The 22,182-nt window shown below is 46.3% G+C and overlaps 1 protein-coding gene across 1 annotated transcript in view; it reads right to left on the reverse strand.

Annotated features, from left to right (window-relative positions):
• The window catches only part of LOC146772458 (hepatocyte nuclear factor 6-like), a 187,300-nt gene extending 165,929 nt beyond the window's left edge, over positions 1-21,371 (reverse strand). Inside the window, exon 1 of the mRNA XM_085638022.1 lies at positions 20,150-21,371. Within this exon, the coding sequence (XP_085494148.1) occupies positions 20,150-21,182 (1,033 nt within the window). The 5' untranslated portion in view covers positions 21,183-21,371. The remainder of the gene's footprint in view (positions 1-20,149) is intronic.
• Positions 21,372-22,182: the final 811 nt, after the last annotated feature.

Below are 22,182 nucleotides of genomic sequence, written 5' to 3' on the forward strand. Positions count from 1 at the left end.
ATGGTGATCCATGCACTCATCAGCAGCAGAATCGACTATGGGAACACATTCTACGCTGGCATCACCCGAAACTCCTCAAGAAACTGCAGAACATCCAGAACACCTTCGCCAGACTCATCCTCAACATCACCCACCGCAACCACATCACAAGCCACTTAAGAGACCTCCACTGGCTCCCAGTGAACAAAAGAATTACATTTAAGCTCCTCATACATGCCTACAAAGTCCTACATGACACAGGACCTGTGTACCTCAACAAGAGCCTCGCATTCCATGTACCCACCAGAGGCCTATGCTCCGCCCAACTGGCCCTGTCTACCGTCCCACATATCTGCAAGACTACAGCCGAAGGAAGATCCTACCTCACAGCAAAGATCTGGAACACCCTGCCTCTCCACCTCAGGCAATCACTGTCACTGCCTTAATTCAGGAAGGACCTCAAGACCTGGCTCTTAGGCTGAACCACAGCGCCTCGACGGATCAGCAGATCCCCTCCCTCCAGCGCCTTGAGACTCTTACGGGTGAGTAGTCGCACTTTACAAGCCTGTGATTGATTGCCTATTGTTCTTATTTGAAAACTTTTTTATATAGCACTTTACATCACACCTGTTATTTCTTAGCACTGTAAAAAATATCACAAGAATGAAAAGATGGACAGAAAAAGGCATACAGTTTGAAACGTGAAAGATAACAATGCTCATGTGCATGCTGATTTTAGAGGCATCACGCTGCACACTGGCAGCCTAAAGGCTTGTTAGCATCAAACCACTGACAACTATCCGTATAATCGACAGTGTGCAGGAGACCTGAGAAACAAGAATTGGCAAGGCCAACAGGTGCCTTTGTACTTTGCCAATGGTTTTTAGTGATGGGCCACCTTTTAGCAAAGCTGTAACGCTATGATGCGTCTGCCTGCCTTATTTTATTGGCATGTGCAACATGTGACTACAAAACGACACAGGCACTATTTTCCCTGTTTATTTACCAATCTGAGTTGGATCAGTAAATAAGAAAAAAATATAAGCGCAAAAGCATTTTCTCTCTTTGTTTTTGATGCGTAATTGTGGGGAAGCAACAAGGAGGGTGAGAGTGAAGCAAAGGAACACAGAGGGTGCAGCTGGGGAAGGAATCAAGGAAGGGGCAAAGTAACTTGGAGCAGAACCAACACAGCAAGTAAAACACAGGGTGTGGGGGTGAAGCACACAGACGAGAGAAAGCAACATGGAACATGGCAATGGGGGAAAAAGAAGTACACAAGGGAGACAGCTGGAAAAAACTCCTCTCTCATGGAGGGCTTAACCAAAAAGAAAATATGGTGCTGCAAAAGTGAGCAGTAGATGGATACATATAATGTGTCCATGTTCAAGGAGAGAGGCAAACACAAGAAGAGGAAGTAAAACCCACGCAAGTTTGTATGTTTGTGTGGCAAATTACAGACCTTTCTTCTTTAATTTATAAGGAGAAAGCATCAGTAGTCTGAGGTTTTCACTTTGGAGGAGTACGGTAAAGTGATTATTTTGGGTACCAAATAGTGCTTGCCAGGGCTTAAAAACATTTAAAAGTCAAAGAAGTATGTTTGCAAAGAATTTTAGCACAAACCAGGAGTCACTATAGATCCCGCTACACTTTGACAACATAATCCATTTTTATTCAGCCAACAACTACACCAAAGCACCACAATAAGTGCCTATTTTAAGTCTGGGTATTGATGACACAGCAGTCAAACAGAACTATTGCTTACAATAGATAGAGAGTGGGATTTGTGGGTGCTGCTTTCAACCATTGGCTTTCTTTGCCCACACCAGCCTGTCATTGGCTTCAGACTTTGTCAATCACCTCTTGGTTGAGACTAGTGTAGAACTCATTTCTCATCTAATGCCATTGGTTGCTTGGAAATACCCTCCCTCTTCCACTCCAGTGCTTGCATTGAAATGCATGAGGGACTACTTTACAGCTATAGACTTCTTTGTCTTCTCCTGTTGACTCCTTCCTATGTGTCTTACTTTAATGTGCAAACACTGTATGCGTTAACACATCTTATCCAAATCTATTGGCTTTACCAACACCTGTTTGTCTAGAAGTTGCATGATAGTTATTGGTTTGGCCATGTGGAAGAAGCAGTTTGTGACCACTGCTCCCACTTAGTGGACTGTGTTCATGTACGAATCAGGGAGAACACAAACCATACAAACTTATCCACACATGAACAGCAAAAAGCATGGGAATGGAATTCTCTTGGTGGGTGGCCATAGTTATAATATTAAGAAAGACCACTAACATTTTGTCTATGATCAATTGTAATGAACTAGCACAGACACACAAATTCACATTTTCTGGGCTGACTAGCAAAGGCTGAAAGACAATGGATGATAATCAATTAAGCTGGTAAAGAGACATAATTAGCGGACTACGTACATGTTAAATAGAATGGTGAGGGCCCGAAGTGGGCCCAACAGTCAATCCTGACAGACTGAGATAAGAAAGAGCCAAAGCAAACCCATTTAGACTGTTCATTGAGAAATGGAACCAACCAATAGTGACTCTCAATATGTTCAGTGTCATCATCTATAGGGTCAAATATTGCAGATAACTCCAGATCCCCAAGGAGGATACAGGCACACATCTCTCTATTTCAGGTCTAACATCCCAAAAGTCCAGTAATTTCAACTCAGATCCACACCCTGACCGGACTGCAGACTATACAGAAGAGGAATGGTGATGATTGCCCATAAAGATCTGAAGCTGATGGACCACATTTAAAAAGAAATTTTGACAATTGTGAGAGGGTAATAATAGTGAATATGGCCAAGGTATTGTATTTGTTGACCAGGGTGGTGACAAAGGGTCCCAGAAGGGTATCCTGCCTTTTCAATTCAATTCAATTCAATTCAATTCAAAAAAGCCTTTATTGCGATTATTCATCATAAAAGACAAAACAGTCAGTATATTAAAATTAGGTGCAGCCACATATATACCATACCAAGATCCAAGACTGGTTTACAAGTTTCTCAGTAAGGTTTAAAAAAAAAAATACCTATATTTACATATTAAAACAGTTCCTAATACAAGATTAAATATATCCCACGCACAAGACTTTGAGCACATCGTAAAAAAAACATAAAAATACATAATTCCACGTAGTTCGTTCGATACCCCAAGGGGAAATATCTTAGCTATTAGGGCCCCCCGTTTTTCATCCGCAACACCCATGCCCAACTCAGGAACTTAGCTACTCCTATTACTGCGATCTCATTGTAGCCAGATTTCAGCAGCCTCTTAGCGGCCATCGCAGAGCTAGTTCCTAAGGACCGACATGCTGGTTTTAGCCACAAGCTACGAGGTTTGTGATAGACCGGACATACTAATAGGAAATGGTCAATATCTTCAGTATGATCTGGGCAAAATCGGCACTTATCACCAATTCCTGGTTGCCACTTACATGTAAACTTCCGGAGTGGCAATGACCCAACTCTGAATTGGTGGTAAAGCTTGCGGTATACTGGCTTTGATATAAGGTCCCAATAGCTTTCCAAGCAGGGTTCATCTTTTAGATCTAAAAAATCTCTGGACAGAGTTGGGCTAATGACAGAGGAGAACTTCCTTATTTTAATTAGCTCCCAATATGCTGCTCGATAGGATTCTTTGGAAGGAAATTCCACCGATTCAGGTCTCTCCCAAAGTTCCCTCATCCCCATGTCAATAAGGAGAGATTTTATGCCAATCAGCCATGGGATCCTATGCAGGCGATCCAATCCCCTTACTTCCGACAAAGCCCTAGCAAAGAGATGGAGCTCTGGAGTGATCCAGAGACGCCTTCAGAAGGCCAACGGCCTATAGCGGGCAGTGTCCTCAATACTATGACAGCCTAAGTCAAACAGCAGTGGAGTACGGGGGGGTCGATTGCCTTTTCAATTGCCAGGCTTCAGAATACTCTAGTCGGAACTCTATAGAGGGGAGTTTCTTTAAAAAGGTAGCAACACCAATGGAGGCAGATGTCAGACTAGATTCTGGGAAAGAAGACCTGAAGACATTTTTATGAGATTGTGTGGACTTGACAATGGAACCTGCTTATCAGTCACTGAGATTCCTCATCTCATGTTAATAATTCTGGAAACATAAAAGGATTTAAGATTAGCACATAGTTCTTGCAAGTGGCTGGCAGGTGTACATGGACTTTACGAGAAACTCTACTGAATAAAAAGTGTTTTTTTGTGAATAACCGTTTTAAGTTCTGGTCTTAATTATTGCTCTTTTATACTTGAGCAATGTGAGCTGTTGACACCGTAGGTGTTGAACCGCCTTTTCTGTAGTCAGTAGACCTTCAGTGGTAAGCAGTGCAAGATCTGCAGAAGGATTTGTTTTTTTGCCTTCTCCAGATAGCATAGTGAGTAGAAGGTAAAAGTCAAAGAAGTTACATGTACGCAGAACAAGGGCTTTAGCTGAACAAACAGAAAGGAAAATCAAAATTATTGTGGAGATATAACAAGAGGTATAAAATCCACCCACGTTGAGACAAGTGTATGAGTGAGACAAATGAAAACTGACTTTAGAATGATTTTTCTCACGAAATAATACAAAAAACTCACACATAGTATCCAAGGGACCATATACCAGCCATCCATATCAGAGAGTAAGTTAAAGAACTGAAATTAGCAACCAGGAGAGGGTAGGATATCAACCAACTCTTGCATAAAGCCTACATGGTGACTGGGATTCTAAATATAAAAATCCAACAACAGAAGCCACTCCCTTTAATGCCCCTTCAGTTGTCTGCACTGCCCAATCAGAGGGCTTATTGGGCCAGAGTGAGATGAGAGAATGAAACAAACCCACCCTCCAGTCTACAAAGAGGCCACGTTCTGATGGAGACGGGCAGCAGCAGCAAGGACTGGAAATCCAGGAAAGCAAGCACCGAGAAATATGCCTGATTCTGAGCAACAATCTTCCAGATAGGATTTGGTAACCTGGTGTACCATTGCAGTAGGAGAGGCACTACCTTTAATGTCCCTTTAGTTGTCTGACCTGCTCATTGAGTGACAAGAGTGTGGCAGAATAATACAATGCTGTCACATGGTTTGAATATCAAATGATGAAAGTGATTACTTCTAAGCAAAGAGATGATATCTCCCTTCACAGCACATGGTCCTTCTTTAAAATAAAGTAACTGGACAAGATTGAGCCAGGAGGCTGGGCTGTATAACAGCAAAGCCAGGTTTCTCTTGGAAAAAGTAATTGGCTCATTATTAGTAACGAGAACATAGAAATCAAAAAAATCTTTAAGAGCAGATCTGCAGTTCAAAGTAGTGCCCTTATCAGATAGAGTGACTTCCTAGTAGATGGTGGCCCCCATGAAGCAAGGAGCATGAAGCAGAGTGTAACACCCAAAGATCTTGAAGAACGGGGAGCACTTCTGAAGGGATAAGGTATAGTTTGTCTAATGAGTCTTAATTAAATTTGAGGTCCTGTGGGGGAAAAAGGCATTGTGAGAAGGCAGGGAATGAAAATGAACACTAACAAGAATTTAGAGAATCTGAGCCAAGGGTTCTTGGCACAACATCTTGCACCCAACAGCAGATAGCTGTAAAATACCTTTAGCTAAAAAGTGATGGATGGAATGCTTGAATTAATCCAGTGTCTGAGATTAATTCAAGCAAATCATCCACCACTTTTTTGTACACTTTAGTGTGACGCCCTCAGTGAGATGGGTATGCCAAGCCCTGCGTCCCTTGCACACTCTGCCACTGGAACCAAGCTTTATCGGACTGATGGGCCAGAGCTTTGGGTTTCATATGTTTCGGGTCAGGGAGGACTTGGCCTGGCAGTTCGGGCTAGACTGCACTAAATGGAGCAGGGTAAATACTGATTTTTACTATGGCTGGGTCCAAACTGAGGCAACAGTGTGCAAAATGACGATGGACTATGGTGTGGTCCTAAGTAATTACCAGTGACTGAGAATATTTCAAGCATTCCATGCATCATGTTTTGTATCCGTTGCTACACAGACGGTGGTGCGCAACTGTTAAGGTATAGTAGAAAATACAACAAAAAGCCTGATGGCAGTATGATGCAAGCACACCAGAGCATATGTCGGCCGCTGTGGTGCAGCCTCAGACATGATCGTACTCTTCGTCTCCAACTTAAGATGCACTCAGGAAGCAGCCTCCACACGAGCATTCAACAAACTATTTACAACCATCAGAAGGGCGCAGAGAGGTTGGGAAGTCTAGGAAGGCAAACATGGTGTAGCGGGTCTGGTTCGGAGCATCAACCTCCCAGATATGCATTGAGGCACCCAGGGTGCCAGAGCCGATGGTGAGGCACTTTCTTCAATGCCCTTTTGTCTGCACTGCTCTTACCGCCATCTGAGCAGGCATGCTGGAGCATGCATCAGCAGCATCAAGGAGGCCACCAAGGATGAGGAGACTACAGTCCTAACTTGCTGAGTTATTCCAAGGAAGGACACCCAGAGTAGTCAGATCTGGTTCCCAAGACATTGGAGATGGAGACAGTAAATGCTAGCTAGCAGAGAGATGGTTGGACTCCTAAATGTAGGAGCTTTAAACCACAAACATCAAGTAGCAATGAGTATGTTTGGGGGTCTTTTAGCTGGCCGCACTGGAGCACGAACAGATGGTCGGCACTGGTATAGTTTGGGTCTCCTAATTGAGCTGGCAAGAGTCAAGCAGCCTGGGTATGGTTATGTACTGCTATTGGGGACATTGGAGACAGCAAGAGGTGGTGGGCATGGGTATGGTTTGGGTTTCCTAGCTCATGGTGAGAGGATGTAGCCTTATAGCTAGAGCGGTCAACCTCGAACTGGGGAACAGGGTTCTGGTCTCTGCAACAATGCTCAACATCCTGTGATTCTGAGCAAATCACTTAATATCCCCATGCCTTGCAAAAAAAATGAATGTGTTCATCTGTAACAAAACTGGTGCTCATGTAAAGCACTCTGATACCCGATGTCTCGGGTCTGGTTCGTACTATATAAAACTCTAAAAAAAAACAACAACAATAAAACGGTATTGGAGACTGCGAGAATTAGGCGGGATAGATTTGGATTGGGTCTTATAGTCGATGCAGCTGATGAAGGCAAGAACCAAGCAACATGAAGGTGGTTTGGGTCTTCTAGCTGACGAAAGCAAAAGCTAAGTGGCAAGGGTATGGTTTGGGTCTCTTAGCTGGGGGCACTGGAGATAGCAAGAGATAGACAACAGGGGTATAGTTTAAGTCTTCTAGGTGTTGGCACTGGAGAGAGCGAGAGATGGACAGTAAGGGGATGCTTTGAGTCTTTTAGCTGATACCACTGGAGATGGCAAAACACAGACAGCATGAATATGGTTTGGGTCTCCTAGATGGTGGAGATGGAAATAGCGAGAGATAGAATGGCTATGGTTTGGATTTTCTAGCTGCTGAAGTAGGAGACAGAGAGAGATGGACAGCATGGTTAAAGGTTTGCGTTTCCTAGCTAGTGGAGCAGTAGACAGCAAGAGACGGACAGCATGGCTATGGTTTGGGTCTCTTAGCTGGTGGAGCTGGAGACAGTGATAGACTGACAGCATGGCTATGGTTTGGGTTTACTAGCTGGTGAAGCAGGAGACAGCGAGAGACTGACAACAAGGTTATGGTTTGGGTCTCCTAGCTTGTGGAGCAGGAGACAGCGAGAGATGGACAGCACGGTTATGGTTTGGGTATTCTAGCTGGTGGAGCAGGAGACAGTGAAAGACGGACAGCATGGGTATGATTTGGGTCTTGTAGCTGGTGGAACAGGAGACAGCAAGAGACGGACAGCATGGGTATGGTTTGGTCTCCTAGTTGGTGGAGCTGAAGACAGAGAGAGCCGGACACCAATGGCACCGTTTAGGTCTCCTGGAAGGTGGAGCATGATTCAGCCAGAGACGGACAGCATGGTTATGGTTTGGGTCTCCTGGCTAGTGAAGCAGGAGTCAGCCAGAGACGGGCAGCATTATTGTGGTTTGGGTCTCCTAGCTGGTGGAGCATGAGTCAGCCAGAGACGGGCAGCATTATTGTGGTTTGGGTCTCCTAGCTGGTGGAGCATGAGTCAGCCAGAGACGGGCAGCATTATTGTGGTTTGGGTCTCCTAGCTGGTGGAGCATGAGTCAGCCAGAGACGGGCAGCATTATTGTGGTTTGGGTCTCCTAGCTGGTGGAGCATGAGTCAGCCAGAGACGGGCAGCATTATTGTGGTTTGGGTCTCCTGGCTAGTGAAGCAGGAGTCAGCCAGAGACGGGCAGCATTATTGTGGTTTGGGTCTCCTAGCTGGTGGAGCATGAGTCAGCCAGAGACGGGCAGCATTATTGTGGTTTGGGTCTCCTAGCTGGTGGAGCATGAGTCAGCCAGAGACGGGCAGCATTATTGTGGTTTGGGTCTCCTGGCTAGTGAAGCAGGAGTCAGCCAGAGACGGGCAGCATTATTGTGGTTTGGGTCTCCTAGCTGGTGGAGCATGAGTCAGCCAGAGACGGGCAGCATTATTGTGGTTGGGTCTCCTAGCTGGTGGAGCATGAGTCAGCCAGAGACGGGCAGCATTATTGTGGTTTGGGTCTCCTGGCTAGTGAAGCAGGAGTCAGCCAGAGACGGGCAGCATTATTGTGGTTTGGGTCTCCTAGCTGGTGGAGCATGAGTCAGCCAGAGACGGGCAGCATTATTGTGGTTTGGGTCTCCTAGCTGGTGGAGCATGAGTCAGCCAGAGACGGGCAGCATTATTGTGGTTTGGGTCTCCTGGCTAGTGAAGCAGGAGTCAGCCAGAGACGGGCAGCATTATTGTGGTTTGGGTCTCCTAGCTGGTGGAGCATGAGTCAGCCAGAGACGGGCAGCATTATTGTGGTTTGCGTCTCCTAGCTGGTGGAGCATGAGTCAGCCAGAGACGGGCAGCATTATTGTGGTTTGGGTCTCCTGGCTAGTGAAGCAGGAGTCAGCCAGAGACGGGCAGCATTATTGTGGTTTGGGTCTCCTAGCTGGTGGAGCATGAGTCAGCCAGAGACGGGCAGCATTATTGTGGTTTGGGTCTCCTGGCTAGTGAAGCAGGAGTCAGCCAGAGACGGGCAGCATTATTGTGGTTTGGGTCTCCTGGCTAGTGAAGCAGGAGTCAGCCAGAGACGGGCAGCATTATTGTGGTTTGGGTCTCCTGGCTAGTGAAGCAGGAGTCAGCCAGAGACGGGCAGCATTATTGTGGTTTGGGTCTCCTAGCTGGTGGAGCATGAGTCAGCCAGAGACGGGCAGCATTAGTGTGGTTGGGTCTCCTAGCTGGTGGAGCAGGAGCCAGCAGGGCAGTCAGGACACTGGTCACCAAGAACACGTTAGAGGCCTGCGTGAATAATGAATGGCTCGTCTGCACACTGGCTTGGAGCTGCCGTTAGAAAGGGAATTGGAGTGGAAAGAATAGAAAGGCAGCAATTGCCATTTTATAGGGGGCCCAGCTTGTTTATCGATCTTCTATTTACTGACTCTAACTAATACATCACGATGGACTGCCGAACTCCCGGCACATGGGATGCATGGGGAAGAGAAGGTTGGCACGGTGATGAGGCGTGCGCAGCGTGCACGGGGGCAGCTGAGTAAGGGAGGGAAACAGAGAGGACGTAGGGTGAAAAATTAGAACCAGTAAGAGAGGAATGGCGTTGACATACGTGTACGAAAAACTAACGGGCGAGCCGGATTGTAAAGTGCAGAAAAGAGCCATCAATAATGGCTGGAAGGATGGGGGTGGCTGGGTGGATGAATGGATGGATGGGCGGGAGGAAGGAGACATCAGTACGTGAGGAAAATACAGTCCTAGGCGTACACGTGTGTGGATGAAGGCAACTCTACCTTGTGCTTATGACTAAACTTTGTCCTTCGTCAAATCCATTGCGATTCCAGAGCCTGAATGTCGTCTTCCCAACAGACTTTACATAGCAATATAAATCCTCATCGATTACTTTTGCACACGCCGACTCTCTCTCTCGGCCTCCTCTAAAAACGCGGCCTCCATTTAAAGGCCGCCCCGGATGTGCTCGATGAAACACGTGACGCCGCGCAGTATTTTACGGCGTGTAATCTTATATCACTGCCATGGGGAATGGACCCGGACACAGAGCCGCTGTCGGCCTGTCCCCAGTCTCTCCTCCGCCTCTCGGCGCCCTCACACCTGCTGTCTTCATCTTCCGGCCTCCGTCCCCGACCGCCCCCCGCTTCACGCTCCTGCATACAAACACACCGGGGGCTCCACCTCACTCGTGCGGGGCTCCTGGGCCGCTTTACTGTCAGTCACGGGGGCCAACAGGTTCTTAAACGTGCGCACAAACATCAACAACACAGGCACACACAGCACGCGTGAACAGTGCACACACGCACAACATCAACAACACAGCACAGGCACACACCACGCGTGGACAGTGCACACACGCACAACATCAGCACAGGCACACACCACGCGTGGACAGTGCACACACGCACAACATCAGCACAGGCACACACCACGCATGGACAGCGCACACACGGCACACGCACATCAACACAGCACAGGCACACACCACGCGTGGACAGTGCCCACACGCACAACATCAACACAGCTCAGGCACACACCAGCATGGCCAGTGCACTACGACATAAACGCTGCCTGGGCGCGCACGCACACGCGTATGGCTTCACTTTCATCACCACCCCCACCACCACGGTAGACTCCGCTTCCGACACAGTGTGAAGGCAGCTGCATGGATCGGCCCTGACAGATTACTCAGACGAACAGAACAATAATAGCGTTCGATAAGCCCTAGATATTGCATTGAGGAGATATTGTTTATTTCTTCTCGGCTTTGATGCCTAGGGCCGCAGGTGAAGGGCGACGGAGAGGCCAGGGAAGCCGCGAAGAGGCAACTGGTTCAAGGCCCCGATTGGGGTTAGAGGGGTGAAGTGTGTCGCCTTTATTTCTCAAACAGCAGGTGCACTCCTGTCCAAAAGGAGGTACAACATATCAGCATTCGCGGCCTGGTAGACGTAAAGCAACATGGTCACCTTCTGAGTCTTCGCGCTCTGTCCCTGGGCCCCTCGCTTCTTCTCTCATCCCGATCCCTCTTTCCTTCATCCCCGCCCTCCCTCAATAACATCCCTCTTCCATTGCTATTCTTTCCCGTGTCCATCTTTTCTCCTTTTGCCTCTGATCCTTTCCTGTCCTTCTTCTGCCTTCTTCCTTTGCGTCCCTTTCTTCTCTCCCTCACCCCCGTCCTTTTCCCCCTCGCCCTCTTGTTTCGCCTTTGTCCTCCTCACCGATCCTTCGCCAGAGCCCCTTCTCTTCCAGACTCCGGACGGTGGCCGAGGGGGGTTTTACCCAGGATGCCGCATACGCCACACATGACAATATTTTACAATATCATATCAGTTCTGGTCATTTACAAAAAGGGTATATAGGTTTGCTCTGGAGATGGAATTCAAGCAATAATTGAAGACACCGAGAAGGAAATCGATTGCCTTGACTGTGATGAATTAGGAATAGTAATTCGAATTTATTGATCTGAGTGGCGGAGCCCTCTCCACCCCCCAAACCAATTCCACTTTCCATATAATTACTGTTTTTAATGTAATCGCTGTAATGTATTCCACGCATCTGCGTGGAATATGCATCCGGGGTACGGGAGCTGGGAGGAGAGCGGCGTCCACCCGCGCACGGCCCACTCTGGGCTCCGTCCGGGGGTTGGTAAGCCTCGCCCCGCTTCGGACACTCCCCAACCTAACATGGGGGGCAGTACGCCCGGGGACCCGGAACGCGATCAGCATTGATCCCTGTTCTTGCTGCGGACAGGAGAAGGGCCTGGCATTTGCATTTGAAAGAAGATGTTTGCATTTCTGAATCGCGCCATCTTTGCGGTGTTTTCTGCTTGCTGTAGTGTGCGGCGCTCCCTTTCCTTTCTCCCTTGCTCTTGTCTCTAGTTCTTTAGGCCTCGCTCCTTCCCTCGTCCCTGGTGACTTCTTCCTTCCGGGTCTCTACCCCACCCGCTTTTTATCATCTTCCATCCCGCGATCCCATGCTCGGCCCTTTCATTCAACCTGCTTTCCGTTTCATTCAACTTATGTCATTAAACCCCAGGGCTATAAACACGTCCCGTTTCCGCCCTGGTCTTTTTTATTATATACCTCATATTTCCCTAACACGTTTATCGCGAGACCTTCATATATTTGCCTATATTTTGGCATGTTGCAATTTTTACTGTACCCCAGAATCCGTCACAACGAACTTCCAAGTTATTCCAACTTACAATCACTTATTTGTTATTTAATAAAACATCATCTTTTATAGAAAAACCTAAAAAGGCCACTCTCCTAGCCTGAGGTGTGTGTGCCTGGGTGACGGTTGTGTTTTAAATATCGCGCGGCACCGCCAGTCGTCGATATGGTTCCACATCACAATAGCAGTCGCCGCTCTGTGAAATTAATACACCAAACAACAGGTTGACAGAAGCGTTTTCTGTAACAAACTAAAGAAGAAGTCGTCCTACAAGTGTCAACAGAAACTATTTGGAATTTTTAGTATTTGATGTTTTAAAACATCATTTTTAAAAGTCGATAGCCTCTTCAAAGATGTTCGCGAAGTTTACATCTGTTTTGTTTCAGGGACAGAGGTGACACGGGAACTTCTACGCGTTGAGATACGTGTAATATATATTTAGGCAGTCAAAAAATCACTGATATTTTTGAACAGTACGTATTTTTTGGGGGGGAAAGTAGAAGAATTACCGTGTAAATATATTGTTTGTGTCTTCAAATGTGTGCTTAAGAATATATATATATGTGTGTGTGTATATATATATATATATATATTTATATTGCTGCGTCCTTTGTGCTCGAGTTGCGTGTGTGTATGGTATGTGTGTCTGTGTGTACATGTGCCTATAAAAATATACACCTGTATATGTGTATGTGGGCACTGGCGTGCACATGCATGTGTAATGATGTCTGCACTCACTTCTTGGTCTGTGGGTATATTTTCGCCTGGGTACATAAGACGCGCGTGCGTATGAGTGTTTTTAAGAAAATGAGTGTTTTTAAGAATGCTTGCCTACCCTTGTGTCCATATCTATATGTAGATATATATCCGTGTATGTATATATATATTTATACGCACACACACATACTCGGATATTAAACACGCGTCTGTGCGCGCACTCACATGTATGTATCTGTGTGTGAGAGAGACGCATACCGCCGTCCAGCGCTATCAATTCTATTGCAAATAAAAAGTATTCAGAAACAGACATCTATTGAGACTACAGTATGCACGTAAACCCGACTAGTCGCCTTTTCATTTAAAATTCTTGGATATAAAAAACAATGCTCGCTGAATATCGCATTCTCGCGGCAATGCCACGCTGCTGGAATACTTTCGTAAGATTGGAGAGAAGATGCTTTTCTCGTGCGCTCTCTTTCTGGGCCGATGGCGCGTGTCCGTCCTCTGGGCCGTGAATTTGGGAGCTATATCGGCTCCTGCAAACATCCAACCACATGAGACATTTTAACTGCGTCCTCTAATATTCCAGAGGTGTCTTACGGCAGCCGCCATCCCTCAGGTGATGCCCCTTTTATTTTTGGTGAGTGGGGAATAAAACACCAACTGCTCAATTAGATTGAACAACAGAGCTACTTAAAAAGCCAATTGTGGCAGTCTTTAAATCTTTATTTACCAGAACCTTGTAAAGCCAAGAACAATTTGCATTCTATTAAGTGCTTTTCAATAGGGCATTGACTGGAACTAAAAGATGCCACTATGCTGCCCTAATTAAAGAGCAGCTGAATTACACTAAATGCATATGAATCCCGGCCTGAGCCAATAAATACCGCGGACGGCTGCGTGGACAGGGCACGCATCTGGAGTGGGTGCCACGCCAGCCGGCACGGGCACCACGCGAAGCCCGGGGCATGCGTCACGGGCAGGGATCCGCTCTGGGCGCTCGTGTGCACCTGCAGGAAGGACGGGCGCAGGAGACCAGAGCGAAGGCGGGCCGGGGCCGGACGGATCCGAACTGGTGCGAGCCGAGTCCGCTAGCTGCAGGGGCCTTGCATTCACTCGGTGTTCGAGCTGCGCGTGATGTCAGAAGTGAGGGGCTCTTCACGTTCTCCTTCCGGAAGGCCGCACATAAACACTGCGAGCGACGACGGCAGCGACCGAGCCCCGATGGATGATCCTTTAGGCCAACTGTGACACAATCAAGATACAACCTACGGTTCTGCAGCCCTCTGAACCGCCCTCATCTAGAGCAGCAGCACCAACAAGCACTGTCAAGTGTCATGAAAGTCGCCCACCATCACCCGAGGATCCATTGTCCCGAATCCATCCAATCCACCCAGCCTGCATCCAGTGAGTCCATCCATCGACTCACCGGCCCATTCACACTCAGTCCGTGGTCCATCCACCATCTCAGCCACCCATCCATGCATCCAGGCATCCACCCATCCGTCAGTGCGTGCGTCTAGCCATCTATACATCAACCAACCCATTCATCCACCGTCCAACCATCTACTCATCCCCCACTCAATCGATCCATCGATTCCATACGTCCGTCTGTCCACTCCCCACCATACACTTATAGCTTGAGGGCTGTATTAGTTCTCAGTGAGGGTTAGCAGTATCGGGGTACCCGGTGTGAACATGCACAGCCATCAGAGTCTGATGCCGAGGAGGTTTCGCAAGGGACTGAGCATAACGTGTTCTGCGATCCCGCAAACCGCTTGTGTGCGGGGGAGGGGGTGCAAGCAGTACACCCGACACTGGCTTATGTGTCATGCCACTAGAACACGTCACGCATGAGCAAAAACAACATCCATCACAAGCTTGGACCTGTGTAAACGTGAGCACACACTCACGCATGCAGGTGCGCGCGCGCACACCACACACGCCTCTCCGATCTCTTTCTTTCTTGATCCCACTCACGCACAGCCAGGCCCCTCGCGCCCATTAAAAGGAGGACGCCGCGCAAGGCGCGAGAGGTCCCCTAACGCCGATCGCCCGATGGGCCATAGATCATTGATTGGCTGTGCCATTTGTAAAGTGAAGGGCCATCATATCGATTAGTTGGCTGGAGGCGCAGCTGAGTTGTGACCCGCTCAGCTGCCTCCAGGAGCAGCCGCGCAAACAAAGAGGCTGGAGCGAGGCTCAGCATCCCGGGCGCGGTGTGACCTGCGACACGGCCAGCCGCGGCCTGCGGGCTGGGCTGGGCACGGAGGCCGGGCCGGCGTGGGCACTCGGGGCACGGCACGATTCCTACTAACGCAAACCGCCATAAGCCGAACACACAGCCGACAGCCTATGGATATTATGCATTTCTTCTAGTGACACGTTGAAGGGAGGCCACGTAACGAGGCCTTACCGGGCGGGATGCACGTTTCCGTGTATGTATCCCTCCGGTTGTAGGGAGGGAACCCCTGAAATGAGAGCACCTCAGAGAGAATATCGACTTTATAAACGCTTCCGTCACCTTACCGGAACCCCCGGATAAAGATGGCACTGGGCACTAATATAAATATTACATACACATATGCACCCAAGGCGTGCTTGTGCAGACACAGGGACGCCTTGTGGATGCACACAAATGCACGTCACAACTGCATCAGTGTATGTGATACACATGCAGCAATGTGCATACACACAGCCCTCGTGTTTATCAGTGTTCATATCACACATGTTATATAAAGAGAAAACGTGTTTTCGAATGTAGGTATTATACATATTATACGCACAAGTATCGTGTTTATGAGTGTAAATATGGTACATGTGATACACAGAGGCATTCTAGAGATATCAGACGTCAGAGAGGCGTCGTGTTTATGAGTGTAAATATGATAGAGGCATTGTGCTATGGAAATGATACATATATACAGCGGCATTATGACTGTAGTTACGATACATATTATATAGACAGGCATCATGTTTATGACTCTAGATATGATACATATTATATATAGAGGCATCCTGATTATCACTGTAGATACGATACATATTATATAGAGAGGCGGCTGGTTTAGGAGTGTAGATACGATACATATTATATATATATAGGCGTCCTGTTTATGACTGTAGATATGATACATATTATATATGGAGGCGTCCTTTTTATGACTGTAGATACGATACATATTACATAGAGAGGAATACTGTTAATGAATATGATACATATTATATAGAGTGGCATCCTGTTTATGACTGCAGATAAGATACATATTATATATAGAGGCATCCTGTTTATCACTGTAGATATGATACATATTATATAGAGAGGCCGCTTGTTTAGGAGTGTAGATACGATACATATTATATATATAGGCGTCCTATTTATAACTGTAGATATGATACATATTATATATAGAGGCATCCTGATTATGACTGTAGATACAATACATACTATATAGAGAGGAGTCTTGTTTATGAGTGTAAATACGATACATATCATATATAGAGACGTCCTTTTTATGACTGTAGATACCATACATATTACATAGAGAGGCGGCTGGTTTAGGAGTGTAGATACAATACATATTATATATATATAGGCGTCCTGTTTATGACTGTAGATATGATACATATTATATATGGAGGCGTCCTTTTTATGACTGTAGATACAATACACATTACAAAGAGAGGCATACTGTTAATGAATACGATACATATTATATAGAGTGGCATCCTGTTTATGACTGTAGATATGATACATATTATATATAGAGGCATCCTGATTATCACTGTAGATACAATACATATTATATAGAGAGGCAGCTTGTTTAGGAGTGTAGATACAATACATATTATATATAGAGGAGTCCTTTTTATGACTTTAGATACAATACATATTATATAGGGAGGCATCCTGTTTATGACTGTAGATATGATACATATTATATATAGAGGCATCCTGATTATGAATGTAGATACAATACATATTATATAGCGAGGCCTCTTGTTTATGAGTGTAGATACAATACATAGAGGAGTCCTTTTTATGACTTTAGATACAATACATATTATATAGGGAGGCATCCTGTTAATGACTGCAGATACGATACATATTATATAGAGGCATCCTGTTTATAACTGTAGATACAATATATATTATATAGAGAGGTATCCTGTTTATAACTGTAGATACGATACATATTATATAGAGAGGTATCCTGTTTATAACTGCAGATACAATACATATTATATCGAGAGACATCCTGTTTATGACTGTAGATATGATAGAGGCCTCATGCTTATGCCTATAGATATGATACATATTATATAGAGAGGCATCCTGTTTATGAGTGAAGATACAATGCATATTACATAGAGAGGCATCCTGTTTATGACTATAGATACAATACATATTGTATATAGAGAGGCATCCTGTTTATAACTGTAGATAAGATACATATTATACAGAGAAGCATCGTGATTATGACTATAAATATGATACATATTATAATGAGAGGCATCCTGTTTATAACTGTAGATAAAATACATTTAGAGAGTCATCATGATTATGGCTATAGATATGATACATATTATATAGAGAGGCATCCTGTTTATAACTGTCAATACGAATATACGATACTTATTATACAGAGAGGCATTGTGCTTATGAATGTAGATATGATACATATTATATAGAGTGGCTTTCTGTTTATGAACGTAAATATAATACATATTATATAGAGAGGCATCCTGATTATGAGTGTAAATATGATAGATAATATATATAGTGGCATCCTGTTTATGACTGAAGATATAATGCATATTACATAGAGAGGCTTCATGTTTATGACTGCACATATGATACTATATAGAGAGGCATCATGTTTATGACTCTAGATATGATACATATTATATAGAGAGACATCATCGCTCTTATGGGTGTAGAAGTTATACATATACACACAGGCGTCATGTTTATGAGTGTAGATATGATTCATATTACACACACGCATCGTATTTACAATAAGATACATATTATACACACAGGTATCGTGTTTTTGAGTGTAGATATGAGGCATTGTGTGTAGATATCATACGTATTATATACACAGGCATCCTATTTATGGGTGTAGATATCATAATATACACACAGGCATCATGTTTATGAGTGTTGATATCATACATATCATACACACAAGTATTGCGTTAATGTGTAGATATGATACTCATACACTCAGGTATTGTGCTTATGAGAGTAGATATCATATATATCATACACAGAGGCATTGTGTTAATGAGTGCAGACATAATACTCATTATACACACAATATTGTGTTTATGAGTGCAGATATCATCCATATTATACACACAAACATTGTGTTTATAAGTGTAGGTATGATACTCACATGCACTCAGGCATCATGTTTATGAGTGTAGGAATAATGCATAATATACACACGGGCATTGTGTTTGTGAGTGCAGATATCATTCATATTATACACACAGACATCATGTTAATGAGTGTAGATATACATATTACACACACAGGCATCATGTTAATGAGTGTAGATATAATACACATTATGCGCACAGCCGTGTTAATGAGTGTAGATTTGATACTCATATACACTCAGGCATGGTGTTTATGAGAGTAAATATCATACATATTATACACACAAGCATCGTGTTAATGCGTGTAGATATAATGCATATTATGCGCACGGGCATTGTGTTGATGAGTGCAGAGATCATATATAATATACACACATGCATTGTGTTTGAGTGCAAATATCATACATATAAGCACAGGCATGGTGTTTATGAGTGCTGATATACATATTATACACACAGGCATCATGTTAATGAGTGTAGATATGATACATATTATACACACAAGCACTGCGTGTATGAGAGAAGATATAATACATATACATTCAGGCATGGTGTTTATGAGAGTAGATATCATACATATTACACACTCAGTTATTGTGTTTAGAAGTGTAGATGCATATATACATATTATACGCACAGGCATCGTGTTAATGAGTGTAGATATCATACATATTATACACACAGGCATTGTGTTTATGAGAGTAGATATCACAGATGTTATACACTCAGGCATTGGGTTTATGAGAGTAGATATACATATTACACCCTCAGGCATTGTGTTTATGAGAGTAGATATCATACATATTACACACACAGGCATGGTGTTTATGAGTAGATATCATACATATTACACACTCACGCATTGGGTTTATGAGTGCAGATATGATGCTCATACACTCAGCATTGTGTTTATGAGTGCAGATATGATACTCATATACACTCAGGCATTTTGTTTATAAGTGCAGCTATGCATATTACACACTCAGGCACTGGGTTTATGAGTGCAGATATCATACTCATATACACTCAGGCATTTTGTTTATAAGTGCAGATATGCATATTACACACTCAGGCACTGGGTTTATGAGTGCAGATATGATACTCATATACACTCAGGCAATGGGTTTATGAGTGCAGATATGATACTCATATACACTCAGGCATTTTGTTTATAAGTGCAGATATGCATAGTACACACTCAGGCACTGGGTTTATGAGTTCAGATATGATACTCATATACACTCAGGCATTGTGTTTGTGAGTGCAGATATGCATATTATACAGTCAGGCATCGTGTTTATGAGAGTAGATATCATACATATTTCACACTCAGGCATTGTGTTTATGAGTGGAGATATGATACTCATATACACTCAGGCATTTTGTTTATGAGTGCAGATATGCATGTTATAGACTCAGGCATTTGTTTATGAGTGCACATATGCATATTATACACTCAGGCGCTGGGTTTATGAGTGTAGATATCATACATATTACACACTCAGGCATCGTGTTTATGAGTGCATCTATGATACTCATACACACTCAGGCATTGTGTTTATGAGTGCATCTATGATACTCATACACACTCAGGCATTGTGTTTATGAGTGCAGATGTGCATATTATAGACTCAGGCATTGTGTTTATAAGAGTAGATATAATACATGTTGTACACTCAGGCATTGTGTTTATGAGTGATGTGATACTCGTATACACTCAGGCACAATACTAGGTGCTTCCGCCCTAGCCCGGCTGCAGCAGCCGGGAAGGGCTCCCCAGACTCTACAATGCCCCTGGGGTGCACACTCCACCGTCTCTCACCTGCAAGCCTCAGGGCCGACATCCTTTGAAACTCGGGCTCCTGCAGCCACTTCCACATTCTCCGGAAGGTCTCCCGGCCGGACTTCAGCTTACTCCAAGGCTTGGGGTTCCTCAGAAGGTCCGAGAGCGTCCCCTGAGACCTGCACAAGATCCTCTGGGCAAATATGGCCTGGGGGATGCTGTAGCGCTTCAGCTCGGCCGTGATCCTCTGGGCCACCTCTTTGGTGTTAATCTCCTCCACCTGGCCGGAGTTGGACTGTGAGCCTGACGTGGACGCCTGCCTGTCCCTGTCGCCGAGGAGTGCGCCGTTGGACTGGGAATGGTGGTGCCCGTGCGGGTGCATGCCATTCAAAGGGCCCATCATGCCGCCCCCGGGGGCCCCGAGTCCTCTGCCCAGGTGGTCTTCGCTCCTGGAGAGCATGGCGGCGTGCTGCTCGAAGCCATTGGGGGAGAGCATCTTGTCGTTGGCCAGGTGCCCGCCGGGGCCGTAGGGGGCCAGGGACTGCTGGGAGTTGTGCAAAGATCCCAGGCCGTTGGAGAGGGGGGACAGCGGCTGCCCCATGCTGGACATGTCCTTGGGGTAGTGGCTGTAGAGGTTGCCCATGGATGCCAAGCCTCGGTCATCCCTCATGAGCGTGAAGCTGCCGCTCACGTTGCCGCCCAGCCTCTGGTGCGGGTGGTGGTGGTGGTGGTGCGGGTGGTGGTGATGGTGGTGGAACTTGTCGGAAACGGTGGAGATGGGGGGCAGGTGCTGGAGAGGGGTCAGGGTGGTGTAGGTGCTGCTGAGGCTCATGCCCGAAGGGGACTCGCAGGACATGCTCATGGCAGGGTGCAGGGGGCCCGACAGGGAGTGCTCGGGCCGGTAGTCGCCTCCTTCCAGGATGGAGGCCATGCTGGAGACCATGGCGGGGCGACCATGGGAGACCAGGTTCCGGTGAGACGCCTGCCTGCTGTGCGAGCCCCCCATCAGCTCCCCGGCCTGGGAGTGGGACACGCTGTGCAGGTTGCCCAGGTTCTCCATTGTAAGTTCCATGGCGCGGAGGTGGCTGGCTCTGCTCCTCGGCTTCCCAGGGTATTTCGGATTCAGAGCGGGGGCATCGATTCCAGCGCCGGGCACTCAATCCAGCATGATTTGACGAGGTTCCGCCGCGCCCCGGGCTCTGCTCCTGGATGCCGGAGCAGTAGCGGCTCCTTTGGGCTCTCTCCTGGTCTCGACCGCTAGTGCGCCTCCAGCAGCGGGGCTCAGCTCAGTGCCGGCGCGGCGGGGCTGCTGCTGCTGGACGGCTGCACATTGCATGAATCCCAGCCCCACAGCCAGCCTGCGCCTCACAAGCAGCCGCGCCTGACGTCAGCAGCTCGCAGCTCAGCCGGCACCCGTGCACCTTCCCTCTCACGCTCCCCGCCTCCCACGCCCCCTCTTTCGCTCTTAGTCTCTTTCCCTGTCGCCACTCTTGCCCCCGCCACCCTCCCACGGCTACCTGTCCCTCCGCTTTAATCACCTCCCGTTGTTGTGTTTCCTTTCCTTTCTCCGCGTCTTCCAACCCCAAACGGTCGCCTATCTCCACTCGCACAGCTCCTTTAATGCCAGCTCCGTTTACAAGCATCCAGTTGAGATTGCCATCTTTCTCCTGTTTCCTCCTTTTACCCTTCCATGTGTTCAACCGCCATTCACTCTTTCACTTTCCCTCCGAAGCCTTTCTTTAGGCGGCCCACTGTATTCACACCACGGCTAATCCACTCACCTGCTGTCACCACTATTTACTACTTTCCCCTTTCTCTGCCCTGTCCCCCACTCATCGGACCTTTTTGTGGTCGTCCGCGCAAACCATGTATATAAGGTGAGGGCATTTTTGGAAAACATGTGACCCCCATTGCACTTCCACCAGCCTGCTAAAAGTGCGCGCGATTTAATTCAGTCTCAATCACCGTCAATGCTTTCAGCCACCCGTCTAACACCAAACCACCATCATCGCACCGCTTTAATCTCCCAACCACGCACGCCACAAGCATCACACACCTAGTATTATCCTCCA

Source organism: Triturus cristatus, chromosome 12 (genome assembly GCF_964204655.1).
Source record: "Triturus cristatus chromosome 12, aTriCri1.1, whole genome shotgun sequence".
Classification (NCBI taxonomy): Eukaryota; Metazoa; Chordata; class Amphibia; order Caudata; family Salamandridae; genus Triturus; species Triturus cristatus.